Source organism: Gopherus evgoodei, chromosome 8 (assembly GCF_007399415.2).
Source record: "Gopherus evgoodei ecotype Sinaloan lineage chromosome 8, rGopEvg1_v1.p, whole genome shotgun sequence".
Taxonomy (NCBI): domain Eukaryota; kingdom Metazoa; phylum Chordata; order Testudines; family Testudinidae; genus Gopherus; species Gopherus evgoodei.
This window is the reverse complement of record NC_044329.1, coordinates 31,315,700-31,338,721: the sequence shown is the minus strand read 5'-3', so window position 1 is coordinate 31,338,721 and position 23,022 is coordinate 31,315,700. Positions and strand designations below refer to the sequence as shown.

At 38.4% G+C, this 23,022-nt stretch overlaps 2 protein-coding genes across 3 annotated transcripts in view; one reads left to right on the top strand and one right to left on the bottom strand.

The window, feature by feature from the left end:
• INSYN2B (inhibitory synaptic factor family member 2B) overlaps positions 1–9,523 on the top strand; it is a 123,027-nt gene extending 113,504 nt beyond the window's left edge. Inside the window, exons 4-5 of one of the 2 annotated variants that reach the window (XM_030573062.1) lie at positions 5,345–5,501; positions 9,450–9,523. In XM_030573062.1, the coding sequence (XP_030428922.1) occupies positions 5,345–5,501; positions 9,450–9,470 (178 nt within the window). In that variant the 3' untranslated portion in view covers positions 9,471–9,523. Of the gene's footprint in view, positions 1–5,344; positions 6,117–9,449 lie in introns of those variants that run through there. The other variant, XM_030573061.1, reaches the window with a different exon arrangement.
• DOCK2 (dedicator of cytokinesis 2) overlaps positions 1–23,022 on the bottom strand; it is a 525,760-nt gene that overhangs the window by 271,950 nt on the left and 230,788 nt on the right. The window lies entirely within an intron of this gene.

Genomic DNA, 23,022 nt, shown 5'->3' with positions numbered 1-23,022 from the left:
CTTTTGTGGAAAGTTTCAGCCATTTCCAAGAACAGGATTAGGGGAAAATATGTTACTTTGCTCATGTTAAAACAATCCTTACAACTCTTTCATCAAGGAGCTCTAGCACCTCCCTGCTTTAGATCAGGTAATTGAAATTTGACAGAGGAGGTCAGACCGACTTGTGGCTGGGGCTTTTGCTGTTTCTGTGAAAATTCATCCAAATTTGCCTAAATTACAAGCCTGGAAAAATCTAAATTCATACATGCTCAATAAAGACTTGTTCGAATTAGGCAGCTAAATTCTTCAAAGATTCCCTCTGCACTGAGCATGTGCCAGCCCAGAGTTGTAAGGGGCTGATCAAGACTTGACCTGCAAATGCGGGGAGATGCTGTGCTGCTGGGCAATGGAAATGACATCAGTGAGACAGTTGTTTCTACGGAAACCCTATCCTACGCAAACTCTGATGATAAGCTGGCAGAACTTACCTCTCCCTCAATCCTCTTGGCTTGGAATAGGGTGACCAGACAGCAAATGTGAAAAATTGGGATGGGGTGGGAGGTAATAATAGCCTATATAAGAAAAAGACTCAAAAATTCTGACTGTCCCTATAAAATCGGGACAACTGGTCACTCTATCTTGGTATGTTTCCTCCTAGAGGTTGATCTGATTCTGTGATAAGTTCTATGGTAACTCCAAGCAAGTTGAAGTTATTGTGCAATTCACCATATTATATCATGATAGCCTGTGGTACACAATGCCCTGAGATTAAGTTAAGAAGTTAAGGTACATCTGCTAATCTTCTTGGTTTTCAAATTACAGTCCAGATTAGTCACAGAAGGAAATGTGTTAATGATTGCTCAAAACACAATATATGGAAGTGATTTGCTGATTTCATGTTCTGATGGGAGAAGTGTACCAAATTATATGAACATCAGTGATAGTGTGGCTTACAAAATCATGACTAATAACTCTTCTGGAACTTCAGTGGTCCTTTCTAGTTAAGATAGCTTTTTCTTTAATTTATTTCCTGTGAAAGATAACTGAGGGCCTGCTCCTACATCCTGTACACATATGAATAGTCCCATTAACCTAGACTGAACGCATGACTTATATAAACAGACATGTTGAAGTCAGTTGGCTTACTAGCATAAATAAAGGTTATTCATGGGAATAGAGGTTGCAGAATTAGACTTAGTTACAGAGCATATTTTATATCAAGTTTTGGGGAGGACCCTCAGGCACCAGATGTTCTTCAGTAGGTTTGCTTGTGTCATACTATGCAACATTTTCCCCTCAAATCTCTCCAGTACATGTCAAAATGTAAATTATGAAATATTTAGTTCTCACGGTGCTGTTCTTCCGACTCACCTCCTCTACTGAATCAGCTGCTGAGTATTTCAACTCTGCTCTATCCGTCACCTTTGACTTTCACTCTTTTCTACATCTTCCAGGACCATCCCATCAAAATCCTATCCTTGGCTCACCAACAATATTCATGTCCTCCATGTCTGTGCCCATGATACTCAGTAGCCCTAGAGGGATCAAGTCCCATGAGAACACTGGCTTCATCCACTACAAATTTATTCTCTCCTCCAACATTTCTACCATATTCCTAATCAAGCAGCTTTGTTTTTCCCACTTCAGTGACCCATGTGACCACAATCTCAACCATTTATTCACCATTTCTGACTCCTTGCTACTACTTCCATCACCCTCACCTTCTTCATGAAACCTCCACTCCCCACTCTGTCACTGCCGACATCACAACCATCTTCTCCAGTGCCTAGACCCAAAATCTGGATGCTATGTTAAACTCTTCCTTCTCCAGACCTGGTAAATTTCTTAAGTTAGCCAGGTAGACCCCAGTTTTGGGAACCCCTCTGCAGGGCTTCTGAGCAGCTGTTAGACATTCATTTAAGGTTGTCTCTCTCTATAGCTACAGGAATCCTCCAGGACTAACTACAAAGATTTCATCATAGGAGAACTAAACAGAGACTCTGCCTTGATTATAACCAATCACTGAAACACTAAGCACCCCGTATTCACATCATACACACTACAGTGATACTCTTGGTACAAAATATACCTTGTAAGGTATCATTTCAAAACAACTCACTAATCATTATTATTTTTGTATGAGGTATGCACAGGGTGTGTACAAATGGTTATAATATATGCTGGTATTTTAACTAAAATGTATTTAAACCAGGCGTGCCAGGGGAAGTTGGTAAACAGGTTTGCCTTGGACAAAGGAATGTGTATTTGATTCTCTGACCAGGTCTATCTCCAGCCAAAGACAATTAAGTCTAGTTTTACATATTGGGGTGGTGGGGACAAATTAATCTAACATGCATGGAAAGCAAGAGCACAGAGCTTCCTTCATTACTAGGCTCCATGTCACCTTCCTTACAGCTTGAATAAACTTTCCTTTAAGGGGTAACCTTCAGAAGAATCCATTTTAAAGCTTTACTGGTCAAGAAAGACAGGGGGTTTGAATCTCAAGCGTTAGGCAATTGAATCAACTGATTGTATACAATATTACTGTATTATAAAGGTGTATAGAGTGAGGTCTTTTCAGAAAGCTTATGACATGCACCGGTGATCACTATTATTGTGAAATGTAGTATTAACACTATATGAAGAAAATATGGATACTTAACGGCATTGTGCTTCCAGTCTGTGACCAAAACAAGGGTAAAACAGGCTTTCCCCTAAACAGGAGGGCAGGCGGCTATCTGCCTGTCTATAAAGAAATTAAGCAAAGTGTGATCAGTAACAATGGAAGCTCTATTTACAAAGAAATTGGCTGGGAAATGGCAAGCCCCCAGGAAGGGAAAAACAGCAAGAGATACTCCTGCCTCTTTAAACAAAGTCATTGATGGTGGGAAAATATAAGCGAAGACAGAAGCTATCTTTGGCATTCATCGCTACACAGACAAAAGTAAACAGAGCTCTTGCAAACTGAGAAAGATGGGTGCTTCAACAAGCAAGGGGGTTTGAAGTCTCTGGAAACTGAGTATAGGTGAGACACCATATTGAACAAAGCCTGTACCTCGCTAGATTAAGTTTTAGACTTTTTGATGTTTTCACTTTTATTTGCTTGTAACTCTAACTTTATTCCTTTTACTTGGCACCCCTTAACCTGTGTTCTATTGTCAATGAATTTGTTTTTGTTTTTTTTATTTTAAACCAACTCATGTAAATGTAAGGTTGAATTTACCCCAGTTAATAAGCTGCGATATTCTTTGTGTATCTTTAGAGGAACAAAAGAACCTTATTATTTTCCTGAACTCTCCAAGAGAGGGTTGGACATTGCAAAGCACATGGTTCTGGGAAAATTTGGGACCAGGAGCGTGTTGGGGTCCCCCTGCTCCTTGTAACCAAGGCTGGTGTGAGCCAGAGTGGGGCTGTAGACAGGATGCTGGGGTCAGAGCTGCTGAACCAGGGCTGTCTAGCACACAGACACTTGAGGATATGACCTGCATGCTTGTGGGCTGATTGTGAGCATCCCCAGGACCTTCAGTATCAAGGCACTGTAAGGTACCCATGATTGCAGGGCAATTTGGCAAAAGGTTGTAAGTCATCTTCTCTCTCCAACATCCATATTGTTCCCCCTCCTGACCATTCGAAGAGGAACCACTAAAATCAGCTGTCACTTGTGGTTTGGACCATTAGATTTTCCCTATGCCCATTCTAATCCTTCCACCAGCTCCTCCTCTTCTCCTGCACAAGTGTAGTCTTCTTGTCCTCAATTTTAATGCTTCCACAGCTATGCCACTCTCTTATTCACTCTTTTGCCTTATTGCATATCCTTATCCCCTACTCCCTCAACTCTACCAATGATACCAGAATTGACTATGTCCAGTACTCCCTACCAGGACATGTATGTTTTCTTTTGCACTCCCTACATGAAACAAACATCTTCCCTGAACTAGTCTGCAAGGCCACTATCCTATATTCATTCAAATTCTTCCTCAAGACCCTCTTCTAACTTACCATTTAGACCCTCTTCTAACTTACCATTTACGGGTAATTCCCAGTTGGGAATAGCTGAAACATACACCCACAAATGGATTTAACTGGTTTGGAACCACAAACTAACTCTCACTGACAACAGAAACCCATGTTCTCATTACTTTTACCCTCATCCTCATTCTCCTTCCCCTCTGATTTTAGTAACATTCATTTGTTGTGCTTGGTCTCTAGATTTTAATGTAAACACTTCATGGCAGAAACCATAGCATGTAATTTTTTTTTTATAATACTTAGCATGACAGAACCTTGATCATGATTGAGGCCCTTTGGAGATCATGATTGAGGCCCTGTTGTATTAAATCAACAAGCTAATGATAAAACAGGTTATTTTGATTCTTTTGGTGACTATTTAGTATGCTGCTCTTGAATTTTAATGTATGGCATTTGTGTTCAAGACAACCAGCACCAAATGGCTACTCTTATATACCAATGAATATGGGAAGAAAAACGTCAGTCAAGAAATTACTTATTTAGAAAAGTATAGTAAAGTTGAAGCAATTCTGTTTTATGGTTAAGCTGTTTACTATTAATGCATGCAGGTGATCCTTGACATCTTCATCAATAATAATGCAGCCCAATGAGGCAGAACCATTGAAGACAAGTGACACTCACTCACAGGAGCAAGAACACAATTTTCCATTAAACAAAAAAACATCATTAGAAAACTTAACCTGCTAATAGTTTAAACAGACTTTTATGTGACAATTCATTTTACACTGTAATAAAAAAGTAATCAGCATTAGCAACCTTTCCATACTATGGAACGTGTGGGCTACCATGAATTAAATAGCATATTGAAGATTAATTGTATGGGTCAATTTCATTATTTTGGTAATTTTTAAATTGTTCTAGGAAAATGTTTATATACACACAGATATATCTACCTATGGTAGGCAAATTTGCTTTCTTTCTCGTTTATATAATCTGAGAAGGAAAAAAATGGGTGAATGAAGTAGCATATGCATGAATAGTTATTGGAATGAAGTAAAATGTTGCCTAATTGTATTGAATAAGACCTCCTAGCTGTGATTGCTTAATCCTGGTTTGGTTTTTATAAGTATTCTTATTTGTGCATTTACTTAATTTCTTAATGAATGACCTTGGGCCTAATGTGAGTAAAGATGATTCTCTTGAGTAACAATTGCTACACAGGAGCACCTCATAACAGCACAGCCTACAATTGTTTACATTTGAGTCAGCCTCTATCATGACAACTCTGAAAGAGGAAATATTCTTTGCAACAAAGCCTAAAAATATTTTCCATATTTCTCTCCTTGTAATTGGTAATTTACAACTTACTAACTTATTTTTCCCATGTATTCCATAGTGTGGAATACGACTTCAGACAACAAGAAGGCAGATTTCATCAGGTTTTGAAAACACTGGATCAAGTGGAGCAAACTCCTGCCACGGCTCCAGCCCCCAAATTACCATCTGTCTATCCAATTCCCGAGAAACAGGAATTAAGACGAAAAACAAAAAAGGTGAAAAAGAAATGCTTCTGGTGGATGTGAATGTCTTTTAGCTGACATACAGAATTGAAGGACTACATTTCAGAAGATATTAAAACATATATACAGAGGCTTTAATATGTACAAATGTGAAACCACAAACAGGAAACTAAAAAATGTCTAATAAGGTATTTGAAAACTCCAAAACTTAAAATGGAATTTGCTTATTTAACAAACTCAGTGAATAAAGACATGAGTATTTTGAAACGGGATGCAATCTATCTCTTTGATTCAAAAAGACATCTTCATATGCTTTGTGAAGGCAAAATTTTTACTTTCAAATAATGCTGAAGTTGTGATTTAAATTGATAAAAACAAGGGCAATCAAAGTAAAGGAAGCTGCTCCCATATGCTTCCCACATCATGCTTAAATTCAAACAAAACAGCCTAAAAGTCATTCCCTGATCTTGTCCCCAGTGGTGCAACCAAAAACTGTGGGGTGGGACACAGATTTTAAGAAAACTTCCTCTCCAAGCGAGACAATCCATTAAAATTATGTATACAATGGATTGTATATATATATATATACAGCACAAGTGATTGATTTGTTACACTAATATAAGAGTTAAAAATCTATAGCATCCAAGACTGGACACGGTTCCTTTTTTTTTTTGGTTGGTGTTATTCAGAAACAAACAATTATTTTACTGTGGTTGTGGGAGGAGGGGAATCATATTTATTAACATCCTTTCCTAAAAAGCAATAGATTTATAAAACATCTCTATCTCTGTTTGTACCATTGTGCATCTAAGATCCTTCACACTACATCAAAATGCTCCAACACACCCCTCTTTGATCCAACAGAACATACACACAGCATCACTGGGGGTCAAACCAGTTGTACACTTTGATGTTCTGATGTTAATACAGATTAGTGTTAAGAGAAATGTTAAGAGAAGTTAATGTAGAGCAGATTTCAATTTAGCTATTTTTCAAAATTTAGAAAAATAGCCATGACAACTAGTCAAAACTAGATATAAAATTAAACTTTTTTTTGCAAGAAAAATAGCATTTCACACTGTTTTTCATGCAAAAATGTTTAGAAAAAGGGGGAAAGGTTCAGGAGAGTAAATTTAATAGCCAATCATTAAAGCCTTGACAGTACTATAGGTGGCAGAGCATAGGGCAGTCCCACTCTGAAAAGAGACTTTAATATACTAATATGACACATTCTTACTCATCTGATTTATTCCTGGGGGGGATATATAGTCTTATTACTTTAGTGACAAAAGTGCTCATGTTTCTTTTACTGATTTTATATTAGTGTGTAATGCCAAGAAAGAGGACAAGTTAGCTTTTGTTCATTGTTGTACATCAGCAAAACCATTTAATAAGTTCCAGGTATTAAGGCCAATCAATTATACCTGCACAAAACCACTGAAGGTAAAAAGATTGCACAGGAGTCATTAAGGGCAGAACCATAGCACAATAGGGCTTGCTTAGGTGTAAGTGGTCTTTGTTTAGAGGTGATGAGGCATGAAAAGTAAAACAATTAGCATGACTCAGCTGAGTAAGAGTTTTCAGGACTGGGAATTAGAAAGAATTAAACACATTAGATATGAAAGTTACTGAGGGACAATGAATCCACAATGCCATTCACTGGAACCTTTTTCAAAGGAAAACCTCCCTTTAAATTCTAGTAGCAAAACTGTGACCTAGTTGAAACCCATAAGCCCGCCTCAATAAGGATTTGTAGAGGTAAGTAGGGTCAGAATTTAGCCCTTGTTAGAGCACATCACTATCACACCCATTTAAATACACATTTTATATGCTGGCATGCCTGTAGTATTATTCCATACTGACTGCGTATCAGTGTGTCTATATAACAGACACAGAAGAGTCTATTTATGTACAATAGCCAAGTAGTTTTGAACACTGAGTGTCTCATGTAAAGAGGCATCCATGAGCTGTATCAAAACTATAACAACTCTCCAGGCTAAAAATTGCTCTCCCACTCTCCAGTTTTCATGGCTCTTAGCACCTTTGGTGGAAGGCTATTAGACTTAGCTATCACCGGTCCTATATTCCACTCCCAGAGTTTATTTTTTCTTTACAGTATAAAATGAAGAAGCAGCCCCTCTACTAAAGAATTAACTCTTCACTTGCCAGCCCTTCGGGATGTGTTTCAATCTTTGTTATTTTTTTTCTTTAAAATGTACATTTTAAAAAAACAATAAAACACACAGTACCATGATGAATTCGCTGCTTCTTATCTTGGCCAGTAGGTTCTTTGTACTAGAAGCAGTTCCTATTGCAGCCTGCTGCTGAGGGAGAGAACGAACCAATTTCCTTCCCAGTTTCATTCAAGTACAGTCCACGTGTTCTGTTGAGTCCAAACTCGCCCATTCAAGAAGTATGGTGTGATCATCACAGAATTTAACATAAAAGTGACAAAGATCAGGTCACACCTTCTCCTCAGGCTTGGTTGCTCCTAGGGTTCCCCACCTAATGATCTTTCATCCCATAGATACTCTCTTTCTAAACAATCACCCCCATCTCCATTATATGAGGATGGTGTAAAGCACCAACTGTCTCAGCGAGTGAACAGCAGCCACTTAACCATTTCCTAGCTGTATCAAAACCTGTTTACAGGGTGTGCTAGCACTGCCAGCCTGTGGAGAGGCTCTCTGTCATCATCATTCTAGATTTGAATAGTGTTTTCTGCACTCAATCTGTGGGTACAGGAGAAGTTATATTAAGTTAGCCCATTTAATTCCACACCTGTCTCAAGCACTGCTTGACTATCATTCACAGTAAAAGAAGGAAGAAATCATGTAATTGTACACATCACATAGAAAAAATTAGAGCTGCAGAACTAAGCTTTTCTTGCACTAAAGAATTTAGTGGGCATCGTACTTGTGCAATGAAATTGCACAATACTGCATGTGTACATCTACTGCACGCAAACTTCTACATCGTCTACACTTCATAGAATTTCTTTGTAAAATTAAATACTTAGCTCCTACATTGCAATAGTTTTACATAGCATTACACTTAAAAGGGTGATTTCTATTAGAGAACACACTGGAAAAGTGTCAGACATATAGATACATCAGCTATGTCTGATGTTACAGAAAACAGCTAAAGAAATATAAAGTCACTCAAATTGCTCCTTTGCTATTTTCTCTGTTTTGTTTAGCCTGAACATAGAAATTGACAACATAAATAAAACATATTACCAGGTTACAAATAGGTACTTTAGATCCTTCAGTGGGCATGTGTGACACAACTACGGCAAAATGTGATGCGTGACTTTCCATTACAATGCATCAAATAAGAAAATGGAGAACAGATGACTCCAGAGACATACTGCTCAGTTGTGTAACATCAGGATTAGACTACAAATATATAGCTTTGTAGATAACAAAACTATTAATGTTGGGCAGAAAAGATTCTACACCATAACAGTCTACTATGTAGTGTTCCAAAGTAGCTCCCATAAGAGAAGTAAAATGCACACACACACAGAATGATCCCATTTGATAACATTGGTATTCAAAAAGAAAGTAGGCTATTATGAAAAAATTGACATATTTATGTGAGAAATACACCAAGCTTTTTGTAAAATACTGTACAGCATATGACATTATATATACCAAAATTACTGCACTTGAAGTTACTCTGTTTTACAGAGAAAGTCAATCTATTTTTTTTTTAAACAAAACAAAATGTACGAATAGAATCCTGAATCTGGTATGACATAGGTTATGAAGTCCCACTCCCCCTCCACCCCCGGTAGTTCAATAAAAAATATAGTTGTCCTATGAACAGTCACAAGACTTGGTAATTATGCTAGCTCAAATACAGAGCACCTTCCTAATGAAATGTAATAATCAAATGTAATGTTTTGTAAATTTCTAGACTGTTTTAATGGGATATTATCTTTTGCAATAAACTAACTTATTTTTTTTTGGTTTCAAGACTCAATTAATAAACATTTAGGGGGAGTACAGAGGAAATGAAAGATTGCTCTTGGAAAAGAGGAAAGATCGGGCATAGTATCCTTTATAGATTCATATTAATTAGATTATCTAGGTCACTGGTTCTCAACAAGGGGTACGCGTACCGCTGGGGGTACATAGAGGTTTCCAGGGGTACATCAAACCATGTAGATATTTGACTAGTTTTACAACAAGCTACATAAAAAGCACTAGCGGAGTAAGTGCAAACTAAAATTTCACATAGATCAGGGGTCTCAAACTCCTGGTTCATCTGCAGCCTGCGGGGCTCCAGCAGTTTTGGGGCTGGGTCTCTCCCTTGGCCCCACCTGCTGCCCCTGGGCACTACCCCTCAGAGGCCCCAGCAGCGCAGCAGTACACTGCAGGGGTAGTGACTTGGGGGCAGAAGCGTGCAGAGACCCTCCGGCCCGCCCCGCCTTGGAGCCCCAGGTAAACGCCACACCCCTGACCCCCTCCTAGAGCCTGCATCCCCATCCCCTTCCCACACATTCCCTCCCACCTCCAAACTCTCTCCTAGAGCTTGCGCCCTGTCCCCACACTCCCCAAAATCCCTCCCGGAGTCTGCACCCGGTCCCCACACCCCCTTCTGCCCCCAAACTCCATCTCAGAGCCTGCACCCCCTCTCCACAATCTCCAGCCTCCCAAATGCCCTTCCAAAGCCTGCACCCTTTTCCCACACACTACCTCACACTCCCAAACTCCCTCCCAGAGCCTACACCCCAGACCTCTCCCACCCAAACTCCCTCCCAGAGCCTGAACCTCTCACCCCTTCTGCACCCAAACTGCCTCCCAGAGCCTGCACTCCAATCCCCTATCCCAGACCTCCTCCCTGCCCAAACTCTGTCCCAGAGCCTTAGGCAAGTGGGGGATGGAGTTTTTTGGGAGGCAGGTTCTGGGCAGCATGAGTGACATTGACCTGCTGAGAAGATTTGAGGACTGGCACTGGGCCTAAGGTAAATTGAATTTGAGACCCCTGACATAGACAATAACTTGTTTATACTGCTCTATATACTATATGCTGAAATGTAAGTACAATATTTATATTCCAATTGATTTAGTTTATAATTATAATGTAAAAATGAGAAAGTCAGCATTTTTTCAGTAATAATGTGCTGTGATACTTTTGTAATTTTAGGTCTGATTTTGTAATCAAGCAGTTTTTTAGTGAGGTGAAACTTGGGGTACACAAGACAAATCAGACTCCTGACAAATCAGACTTCCAGTAGTCTGGAAAGGTTGAGAACCACTGCTCCAAGTAGAGAAGGAGAATTTCAACTCTCAGTGGTTTATTGTACTGGATTTTCACACTTCAAAATATATCACACTGTATTATCAACCATTTTAGCTTTGCACATTTTTGCTCTGGTTTTAACTTGTGAACAGTGATGTGTACTATGCCAATCACATTATGGTTCTAAAGAATGCACCTTTCTGATCTCCCAGTATGAAGCAAAGATGTGAAATAATGGGATGATAGAGGCTGTATAACACCGCCCCTGTTGTCAGAGGACAGGCTTGAACCTGGGGCATTTGGAGCTTAGTGTATGAGCCTCTACTGTATGAGCTAAAAGCCACATGGCCCCTAGCTAAGGCTGTAGCAGAATCGTTAATCTCTAAGTGGTCTCAGTGCCACTAGAGGGGACAGAACACCATACCCAGGAGGTGTGTGGGTTATAACCGCACCAGAAGAACTAGATGAAGTGCAAAAGGCCACCAAATCTTAGAAGGATGTATGGGTCAAGAATGTTCCAGATAAAATATCTGGAAAGTTTTGCTCTCTCTCATGATCTTCTCTCATGTCCTCTCCTTAACGTTCCTCTCCACCCAAGGAAAAAGGGAGAACTCCTTAACAAATAACATGCCAATGCCTCACTTTGTTCATGATCCTTACTTCCAGACATGCTAATGGCTGAAACCCACATAGAAAGGGGATGTCCAGGTAAGTTATTACCCATAAAAAATTGTCTTCTCAACAGATGCAACTTGGACAGTTAGTGTCAGATTCTTACATAGGTTCTCTGTAATGTCACTTACCAAAGGCAGCTGAGCATCTTCATAAACAGCTGTTGGTTGTAAAAATTTATTTCTTCAGGTAACTCAGAGGTGATAGGCAATGTATAATAGATAACCTGTTTATCTGGATAACTGTTTACTTACTTTTTTTTTTCTCCTCTGGAGTTTCAGTATTCAGTAAGATCGGGGAAGACCATAAGAGAAACATGCTCATGAGGTTTTCAGGGAGGTTACGACCAGAGAGATAAAAATGAATGAGTTATGAAACTGAACTGTTTAAAATGACATTCCACTAACCTGAAATAAGTAATAAAAATCAAAACCTTGATTGCTGGACTGGCAACAGCTATTATGTGGATAGGGACATGTCTAATAAAGACTTGCTAATCACTTGGTGGCTGGTCAACAGCAAAGCTATAATGAATGTTTGGTCTTAGGCACTTCAGATGAAGTGTTATTTGGAAAAGAAACAATAATGACCACTTCACATCAGAACTGGGGTTTTAAATCTGGATAGAGTGCAAACATACCTAGATGCTTAAATGATAGGCACATCCCAAGTTCCTGGATAGAAATGTAAGCAGAGTCAGGATGAGCTCTACCCTGACATCTGGTGGTGAATTGTGGTGAGTTGTGGAAAAGAACTTCAGGGGCTGGTCTTGTTTGCATAGGCACACGCATCTCACCTAGCATGAGACCACAGCCGCCCAAATGGTTACTTTGGCTGCTGTGGGATCCCTAGTTTCACTGTTATTGGGGTCGAAAGAATAAAGTGTTGTTACCCCGATTATGTGAATCAAGGCCAGTGGAACTATTTTATGACAGAGAGACTCACCATCAACTAAGTAGCACTCGCTAGACAAGGGTCATGGGTTCCAAAACCCAATGAATTGAGAGAGGCTGGGGATAGGTATTTGCACCTGATGGTATGGACACCTTTTGAGGGCCTGAAACACCAACTGTACCTCCTCTTCTCCCCACTGTTGAATAGCAGAGCTAATTTTGATTCCATTAAGAGTCTAGTTACAGGCTGCTGTGCTGAATTCACTTTGGGCCAATAGTGCACCAACACTGGGACACCCCTACTACAAGCTGAAATCACTAAAGAGCTAAAATTACTAAGGGCTGTGCTCACTGAGTGCTGTGTTAACAAGTGGAGCCTGAAGATATTGTTAAGCGGCTGGCAGAGGTGATCAGTTTGCAGGATGGTTGGAGTGGCCCACAGAATGGCGAGTGGAGTGAAGTGGGGTGGAGCAGGGCAGTTTATGGGACAGCTGGAACGGCTCATGGGATGGCTGGTGGAGTGGAATGGCTCATGGTGAAGGCTGCAGCAGAACCACAGGAAGAGGCCTCGGACCACGTAAGGTGCCCCTTAACACCCCGTGCATCCCTTCCCCCTCCATCTGGGTGGGTAAAACTCTGCAGATATATTTTTTAACTCGGGGGCTGCACTGACCAGAGACAGAGACTTTCGGGTTGTTGGACTTTTGGTGATTTTTGGGTTGCTGGACTCAAGAGACTTTTGGAGTGTTGTACTTTTGGGGTGCTCTTTTGCGTTGTTGGACTTAAGACCCTGAGGGGAAAAGGATACTGCCAAACTTACTTGGGAGTGGGTCTTTTGCTCATGGTTTGTTATGAATCCTGTTTGTGGTGTTTCCTCAACATAAAGAAACATTGGTTCCCTCCTTTATTAAAAGGATTTTGCTACACTCAGACTCCATGCTTGCGAGAGGGGAGGAAGTATTGCCTCCTAGAGGTGCCCGGGGGGCGGGATATGTAATTGTTCCAGGTCACTGGGTGGGGGTTCAAGCCAGATTTGCATTGAGTTATTGAAACAGAACCCCTAGATACTGAACCTGGCCCTTGTTGCTGTCAACTTAGACGGGCAGAAGGGTTACATAAAACATGATAGAGGTAGTAATTCTTCTTCCAAATCAGGATTGGAACACCTGCAACTCCTCAGCTGATGTTGGATGCTCTGCCTTGATTAAATCATTTCCTCTGTTACATGCAAACAGGACTACTTGGTACCCTCTCACTCTCTCATTGAGTCTGTGAAGAACATTAACTCAGAGTGAAATTTGCCATATAAAGCAATATTGAAGTCTGTCATTATTTGTTGTAATGCTAACGTATGTAGTGCTCTGAATTGTATATCAAAGTAGTGGCTTTCAGCAGTTCAGTGCAGATGTAACACTGAATTATTGTAAAATGAGAAAGATCTGGGAACTGTGCTAGTGGTAGCATGACATAAAGATGCCATTTTGATTAAGATCACTGCCAGTGTTCTGTTTGGGGTAGAGCGGAAGTTTGTAGACCCTGCTATAAAATATACCCACTTTTACCTGATCTTGATTACTTAATGTGAATAAAAACCAAGTAGTTCTGCAGAACTACTACATGAAATATTTAAAATGTACATGGCGGTATTCAAGACTACCTTTTTTTTGTTCACTTAAACAAGGTCAATGTGTGGTCTTTCAATATTTCCTTCATTTGTACTTTCAGTGCACGACTATATACTTCCAAGCAGAAAGCAGTCTGCATTTTATGTAGAGACTTAGAGGATAGAAAGTAAATCACACACCATGTTTCCCTATCACAAAAAGTTTCAAACCATTTTTCATGCATGTTTCAGTGTTTACGGGTGGCGTTACCAAGCAGCTGACAAGGATCAACACCACCATACCTTCACAATGAAGCTGTCTTGTGTATTTAAATAATAATTCTCTGCAGCAGCTGCAGAGTGCCAAACCAAATTTCCCTCAGCATCTTCTTCTCTTGAGTGGAGTGTTTGTCTCCATCTAAACCGACCTTTTCTCACAATCGCTTGAGTGGACCTCACAGCATGCAATTAGCTAGTCTTACACTCAAGGCAATGTCTTCCCTGACTCAAAGACTCATAGGTCAGAAGGGACCAATCTGATCATCTAGTCTGACCTCCTGCTTTGACCTACAGTCAGGCAAGGAATAATAAGAGAAAAAAATCAGCCTAAAACTATCGTACTCCTCCCCTTCCTCTCCCCCAAAAAGGGCCACACCATCAGAACATTAACCCTTTCATCCCTGTCAAAAATGTTTGTGGGATGTTGTAATTCCATACCCCTGCAGAATTCTAGCCACCGTGAATTTTACAGGGTTATGCTTGGCTTTAACTGTTTTAATGTTTGCATTTATTTATCACATTGTGAATGAGTTATTTCTAACTATATATGGTACATTATGAAATAGAAAGGGTAATATTAAAATCCAAATATCACTTATATTCAAATAAACAGAAGCAGAGGAAAAATCATTTTCCTATATTTTTCAAGTACTCTGCAACTTTGCTCTCTCTCTTTTTCATGGTAAATTAATATACAGAATGGCCTTAGAATCCTACTGTTCAGCATAGAGCTTAACTGTTACATTTAAGGTTCAATTATTCGAAGAAAAAATGACTCAGAAAAACTGACAAAGTAGGGTTCCCTATTAATCTTCCCTTACCAAATTATTTTAGTTCCATATTAATTGTGTTTATGTCAAATTCTTTCAGTTTACAGAATAAGTCAGAAGATTATTTAACTGTTTGTTCTCCGAACCTAACCAGGTATATGAAAACCAAGCTGTGTTTTCTGCGCTTTGCATCTATACCAGTAACAAAGGTTCTGAAAGTTAAATTTAGCTGACAATTTTGTGGATGACAGAATAAAATCCAGTTTACTCTTTCATATGACTATTAACTCTGCAGGAGTAAGAATCTGTCTGTCAGTAAACAGATTTGACTCTCAGATGCACTGAGAGGCAGTAAATTGACTAAGGTACAATTTTTAGTTGCTTTCCACTTATTGTATAAATCATAGTTATTGTTTCAAATCTTTAGTCCTGGATCCACAGAGTAAGTTAAAAACACTGCCTAATTCTCCATTAGAGTCAAAGGGAATTCTGTGTGGGGCCACCGAGAGGATTCAGAGGGCCTGGGGCAAAGCAATTTCGGGGGCCCCTTCCATAAAAAAAAAGTTGCAATATTATATAGTACTATATTCCCATTGGGGCCCCTGCGAGGCCTGGGGCAAATTGCCCCACTTGTCCCCCTACTCTGGACAGCCCTGATTTTGTGCACCAGAGTTATGGGATCAAGGCAAAGGTTTGCAAAGTGTTTTTTGACTGTAAGTAAAATATATTTTTCCCTTTTGTTCTCCACTTAGCAAATGTCTCTGGCTTTCTTTTTGTGAACTATTTGTGAACTATGTATACTATTAACATGTGTAATACAAGGTACTGTCTTATGCGTGATCAAGTAAGAAAAGTGTATTGCTTAGTGTTTCGTTCGGCATCAATCAACCTTATTCACTATGACTTTTTCCAGTGGACCAGCATCAGAAACAAAAATATGCCCATATCTGGAAGAAGACCGCTGGTTAGCTATAGTAGCTGTTTCCATTTCTTACAGTGACTACATAAAAATGGTAGTAATTGTGCTGTGTTTTATTTCTCGGTATTCATTTGGGGAATATAATCTGCCAAATTCCAACAATTGTATGTCAAATGCTGGAAATAAAATTACTGATGATATTTCTGATGATATTTCCATTTTTATAATGTTTTCAACATGTTTTGCAAACAAGTGCTAGTGACATAAGTATTATTCCCATTTTCAATATGGGAAAAATAAAACAGTCTGGTTAGGAGAAATGTCCAGGACAACATAGTGGATCAGGGTCAGAGTCAGGATTAAAATACAGGAGTGAATAGCCCCAACCCCAGCCCCAGCCCCAGACCATGCACAGACTACACCTGGGTAAGTTAGAGAGTAACTAAACCATATCCACACATCCCATGAAGTGTGTTTGAGCTCTGAAATGTTATATATTGTAATTCATACCCAAAATTTCCTTTAAAAATGAAATATTTTAGTTTAGTAAATGCTTCTGTCTGATGGTAGTGATTTTTATCATGTGATCATAATTGTTCAAAAGCAGGAAGAGCACTGATGACATTAAGGAAATGGAGTGCTTCTAACCAAGGAAATATTTCAGAGCAGAGATTATATAAGAAGCAATCATGCTGTACTGCTTCAGAATTGGAGTTGGTTAAAAAGTTTCCAATTTCAGAATCTGAAGCATTTAAAAACTCTTGCCAAGCAAAAGTGGCTAAAAGGTGACTGAAGTTCATCTTGTTCTGTAAACTCTTAGGATTCTGCATTAACATCCCTGATTGTAGTGTAAGTGTTTCCCATGTAAATCTGACGTTCACAGTGTTCTATGAACTTTGCTAACTACTTTATTGTTTCATGTTAAGATTATGGAGGTTAAAAGGTTCTGTTTCAATACATTTTCAGTTCTAGTCTGATGTATAAATGTATTGGTGTGTTTAGTTATCAAAAACACTAAAATATAAGAGCCAGAGAACACCATGACTACTTGAGTTGAAATTGAGCTGCTCTATAGACAAGGCTTTTCACTTCTGGTTTTTATTTTGTATAAAATTATCCAGGAATTTATCAGTGTTTATTACAAAAATGATAAAATGTGTGAAAATCAGTGCAAAAAAAATTGTCACAATTTTCTGAGTAAATATTGGTGTAAATGCTGTGATGGGAGGACACAGAAAGAGAAAGGTCAGAATATTGAAAGTAGAAGCAGTTTAATGCTGTGGTTTATTTCATGAACTGTAGTTCACCATGCACATGTGTGGGGCATCTTCCACTACGTTGTCTTACTTCAAATATCCTTGCATTTTCCACGTAGACTAATTTATTATTAATAAACATCTACCTAATGTAATATGTTGGGTTTTCTTAACATAATCAGTATTTTCATGTACCTGAGTGGTCCAAAATTGAGGTGAAAGTCAATGAAATAAACCCATACTTTTTCAAAACCCAGGAATAAAAATCAGTAAAAACTGAAAATAAAGGGTCTTATCTACAGGGAATGGTGCAATTATTAAAATGTTAAGTGTACAGGACAAAATCAGCAATCCAAGAATGTAATTTCAGGCTGTCATCTCTTTACCTTGTACGCCAAAAGCACTACATGTTGTAGGATAAGTGAAGTTGTAGCTGTGTTGGTCCCAGGATATTAGCAAGACATGGTGGATGAAGTAATATCTTTTATTGGATGGAACAACTTCTTTTGGTGAGAGAGAAAAGCTTTCAAACTGACACAGAGCTCTTCTTCAGGTCAGGCAAAAGAGTTCTGTGTAGCTCGGAAGCTTTTCTCTCTCACCAACAGAAGTTGGTCCAAAAGAAATATTACCTCACCCACTTTGTAGGACAAGCGAGTGATTTAGCAAAACAAATATTTTCTAACTCACAAGAAATCCCCAAACAAAAAACCTGCTTTAGCATTAGTTAAGGTTGTTCTTATCAAACCAAACAATAAAAAAGAAATACAAAGTTAAGGATTAAAATGTTATAAAGTCAAGCACTCAAGATAGGAAATGTCAGAATGAGAAATGCTCATGCAAACTTGATTCAGCCCCTCATGCATATGCATTATGATGTAGCCTTTAATTAGATGCAAAGTGACCACCTGTGAAAAGTTTAGTATAAGAGACTAGCTCAGCATCAGATAGGAACTTAGTGGCAGAAGCAGGATAGAATCCAAGTTTCTAGGGTAGAGTTCAATTGTCCTAACCATGATACCATCCTTTACTTTCCCACAATCCTCTGCTTCATGTCACTACAGACATTCTAACTTCTGTGACCAACAAGGCAGGAATCCCAAAAACAACTTCACTACACAATCCTGATTCACCCCCAGATCAGGTCCATCCTGTGCACTGAATGAATGAATGAATGAATGAAACATAATATGGGATCATGCAATATGGGATTGTATACTGCGAGATTACATTTTTCTAAACTTAATTTTCATTTATAACTCTCCAAGCACTTTACAAAGGCAGACAGACTGTATTATCATCCATGTGCAAACATTAGCACAGACAGACTAACAGCCACAGCAAGTAAGTGAGGCAGGCAGGAAAGACTCAACAGGTTAAAATAAAAACTACACCTGAAAATCTATTTGCTGCAACAATAGATACAAATAGTGGTGGTAGTCTAATGCAGTGGTTCTTGTAGGGTTATGCGTACCTCTGGGGTTATGTCAGCTCATCTAGATATTTGCTTATTTTTACATCAGTCTTCCTAAAAAGCACCAGTGAAGTCAGTACAAATCAAAATTTCACACAAATTACTTGTTTATGCTGCTCTATATACTATCTTATATGGCCATGTGTATATGCACTGTATTAGGCATGCATTTATTTATGCATGCAAGCATATAAATGACATTGAAGTTGTCATGGTGTGTATGTGGTTGCGATGTAACAATGGATAAATTTTTAAAACGAGGAGCTGGAAGCAGCGGTAGCGGCAACATGCAAAATTGTAAGTAATTGAAAATAACTGAAAATAAATCCATAGTGAATTCTGCAAGGAATATATTGCTTTTGGATTCACATCTACAAATAGCAATCCATCTCAAGCTTTGTGTGTCCATTGTGGAGGAACTCTATCAAATAACAGTATGAAGCTAGTACATTTGCAACAACATTTGAAGGCAAAGTACCTTGTGCATGCGGGCAGTAGAATTTTTTCAAAGAAAGCTTTGAGTTCCAAACTTATCATCTTAAAATGAAAAAAAGCTTTTGTAAGCACTATACCATCTGCTACATGTTTTAAAGTGAGGTGAAATGTAGAGTATGCAAGACGAATCAGACTCCTGAAAGGTTGAGAACCACTGATCTAATGTTAAAAACACATAGAAACTGATCAATCTCACTCTTTATTTAAACTATAGAGCAGCTTAGTTTTCTATCTCCCACCTCCAATAAAAACTTTAAAAAAAAACATTGATGTGTTACTACAACAACGAGGGCTGGCTCCAGTGTTTTTGCCACCCCAAACAGCGGAAAAAAAAACACTTTACCACCGCCACTTTTTCGGAGACAATTTGTGTGCAGGTCCTTCACTCTGAGAGGGACTGAGGGACCTGCCACCGAATTGCAGCTGAAGACCTAGACATGCCGCCCCAAGCAGCTGCTTGCTGCATTGGTGCCTAGAACTGGCCCTGATCACAATGAGAAGTCCAGAGCCTTTTTTTTCACATGTAGTAGTTGTTTGTTTTCAAGTTTGTTCCTAGCACAATAATATTTACATACTTCATGGGTTTATTTTTGTCTATTCATTGTGTCTCCATTGTGTCCATGGCTACCAGTCTACTGCTTTTGTTTGCTGGTACCATAACAGTGTCAGTCTGATGAGTCAAACTGAGTTAACGCCAGCTTTTCACTGAGAATTAGATTTCACAGAGTGCCCAAGGTGTATTAATAACATCATCTGAACATTTTCATGAAAAGACTTATTTAATGGAAAGTGTCAGATCTCTGGATAGGTTTTCATCTTAAAGTTTTAAGTATATTCCCATTTCTCTTTTGTCTCTCTCCAATTTTCCAGCTAACATTATTTAAGGCTCAGACACAAAATTAAAAGATGCTTTCTAAAATTATTCCATTGTGTTCTCTCAGGAACGGTACAACAAAAAATGCCTAGAAGCAAGTATTCCCTGCTCATGGTTTGAAACTGTTAGGAGGGCAGCAGACAACCTGATAGAAGGAGCTTCTCACCTGTGTGTCCCCCCACAGATACTGTTTATGGTATCTGGCTCTATGTATATCTAATACTACAGGTGCCAGCAGGGATGGAAGTGTCACACAGATTGACTAGCAACCAACCTCTAATAAAAAAGACAAAACTGACAGCAAGTGGTGTCTGATTCACCTTATTCTAGCTGCCAAACTACAAAAGCAACCAGAAATCATTTTAAGAAGTCTGTGTCTGATCTAAATAGTGACCCTTTTTACTCATACTCCATGCATTTATACTGAAGGCTATTTGATCTCTGAAGACACTTTGAAAGCAGATTTCATTTTTCAAGTTAAAAAAAAATCACTTACATGCCTATTATCACTCCTATTAAATTTAAAGCAAAAGGGACAAATTCATTCTAGCTGTAACTCCATTTACACCCAATCAAGTTGAACCTAGGATAGAACTGACCCGAAGGGCATTTTAAAATCTATATTTTCCACATTTGCGTGGTTTACTTTTTCAATGTATCTGAACATGGATAGTGAAAAGGGCCTGAATCCATTTCTAATTCCATGTTTTATTGTTGGAGGGACATCAGCTTGATGCTGTCACATTTGGGTTCACACAGAGGTAGACAATGTTTAAATTTAAAACTTTTTTTTCATTTAAATTACACCAAAACATTCCAAGGCAAAATCCTACACTCCTGACTGAGGCCCTCACTCTCACTGACTATTTTGCCTTAAAAGGAGGGATGTAGTCCCCTGATTTTTAAAAGGTATTTAGGAGTTGTTGCACTCATCACTGATTTAGGAGTCAAAAATCTCATATTCAAAAGAGATTTAAGCTTTTAATCCCATTGACAGTGGATGGAATTTACACCCCTAACTCAGTTAAGCATTGCAATGCTGCGTGCAGTGATGCCTAAATACTTTTTAAAATCTGGGTGTTAAAGATTTACTCATTTTCTTTAGTGTTATACTTTAGCAACTGTTTGTCTTTCACACAATAATGACATGTGGACATAACCGTCAGCATCCCTCTACATCTGCTATAACTAAATCTTTTCTTCTAATTAACATTGAATTCATATTTGGAATATTTGAATATTACATTGAATATTTTCTTTTAAAAAAATGTGATGTTCCCTTTTAAAATCTCCCATTGAATTTCTTCATGTGACAATTTCTTGTCACAAATAGTTTCTAACAAGCTTTTTACTTGTTCTCACTTTTTTTTTTTTTAAACATTCTCTGCACACAAGGACAAGGGAATCAGGATGTATTTAAACTTTTTATAGTCCCATCAATTTTTGCCGTGATGACTGACTTTCATTTGGTTCATCATGACACTAGGAATATCTGGGAAAAATTAGTCACTTAAAATTGTGTCTTCCTAGCTCAATAATACTAGCAATATTAGTGTCACAGTAACTGCACATTTACAGGGGGAAGTGTCCACACTACACTTGGTATTAAGTCATCGGAGCTCCATGACTACAAAATTAAAGTGACACTGTTCACCTAAAATTATATTGTGCAAGTAAACTAATGTCCTTAACAATGCTGCTAGTGACACCCTTGTTACACCAAAACAAAATTTAAATCCAATTTCCTCATCACACTTTTTCCTCTTTGATTTTCAGTGACCAAGCTCAGAAAAACGCACATAAGAGAATAAAGTCACTTTTAGTTCATTTATAGTTTGTTTCACAGTTGATTTCTTTACACTGCAATGTAGCTTTTTCAAACACTGCAGGGAAGCATTTACTTTTATTAGATTTTTTTTATTACATTCATTACATTTTTAAATTAAATGTGTAAACTTGTCTACTCATCTTTTTTTCCCTCCAAAGTTGAGATCAAAATCTAAAGGGATATGTTTGGCTTACTCAGGCTTTTGTATGAAATGTTTTAACTTGCTGTGTTTACAAGTAGTGCTTAATTAGTGTAGTTGAAAGAGATTAGTGAAAAAGAAAATGGCTTTTCCCATTTGTTCCCTCTGTGCAATGGTGTCACTCACTAGAATCACTTTGAGTATTTTCCCTGTATAGTCAATTTCTCTTGTTTGTACCATTCTTTCACACTGTAAACAAACTCTCTTTAAAAAAAGATAAATATATTAAATCCAAAAAGCAGCACAGGGAGTCAGCATCAAATGTACTTCAAATTTATTTTTTAGTTTAGGTTTACTAGATTTAAGTTAAGTTGACATTGTTATAGTAATTGTCATAGCAGTTCATATTGGGCATCATTTCAAGTACCACAGTTGTAGTACGTTACATAGAACAGCAATAATTTAGATGAGATGGTGGATTTTATCCCTTCTTAAAGAATTTCATAAGTTATTTGAAGTTACTTTTTTTCTGCTTTCCCCAAACAGAAGGAAATTTCAATTAAATTTGGAACATCCACCTGTCCAAATGACAGCTGCAAGCCAACATCAAAACTCAAATTTTTTACAGAAAACACTAGCTAAAAAATGGCTTCAGCCATCGCACAGTATCCTATCTGTATTTCTAGAGTCTCAAGCACCATGGTTTTTATAGTAGACCTCAGATTATCTACACATTTTGTAGAAAGCCACCTTGCATACTTATGCAGATCACCTCTAAAAGTTATTGTAGCCAGAACTTTCAGAAATTGTTTAGCCACATCAAGAATCATTAAAACAATTCTGATACATCAGCCCAAAGAAACAGTGGCTGTGAACTCTACGTTGTAATCCCTGGTTTCTTTTGCCAGTTTTAGTCTTTCAAGTACTTAGGTTAATAGCAGTCAGATGGATTGCGGAAGCAGTGTGTTCCATCCTTGTCAACTCTAGTGAGCAGTTTGCAACACTCCACATTTTCCATCTTTTCAAGGACAAAGTCTAGGTGGCTTGTTTGTTTTTGATTTAGGGATTTGGTGGAAGGAAGGTGTTTTTATTTTGTTTTAAATGA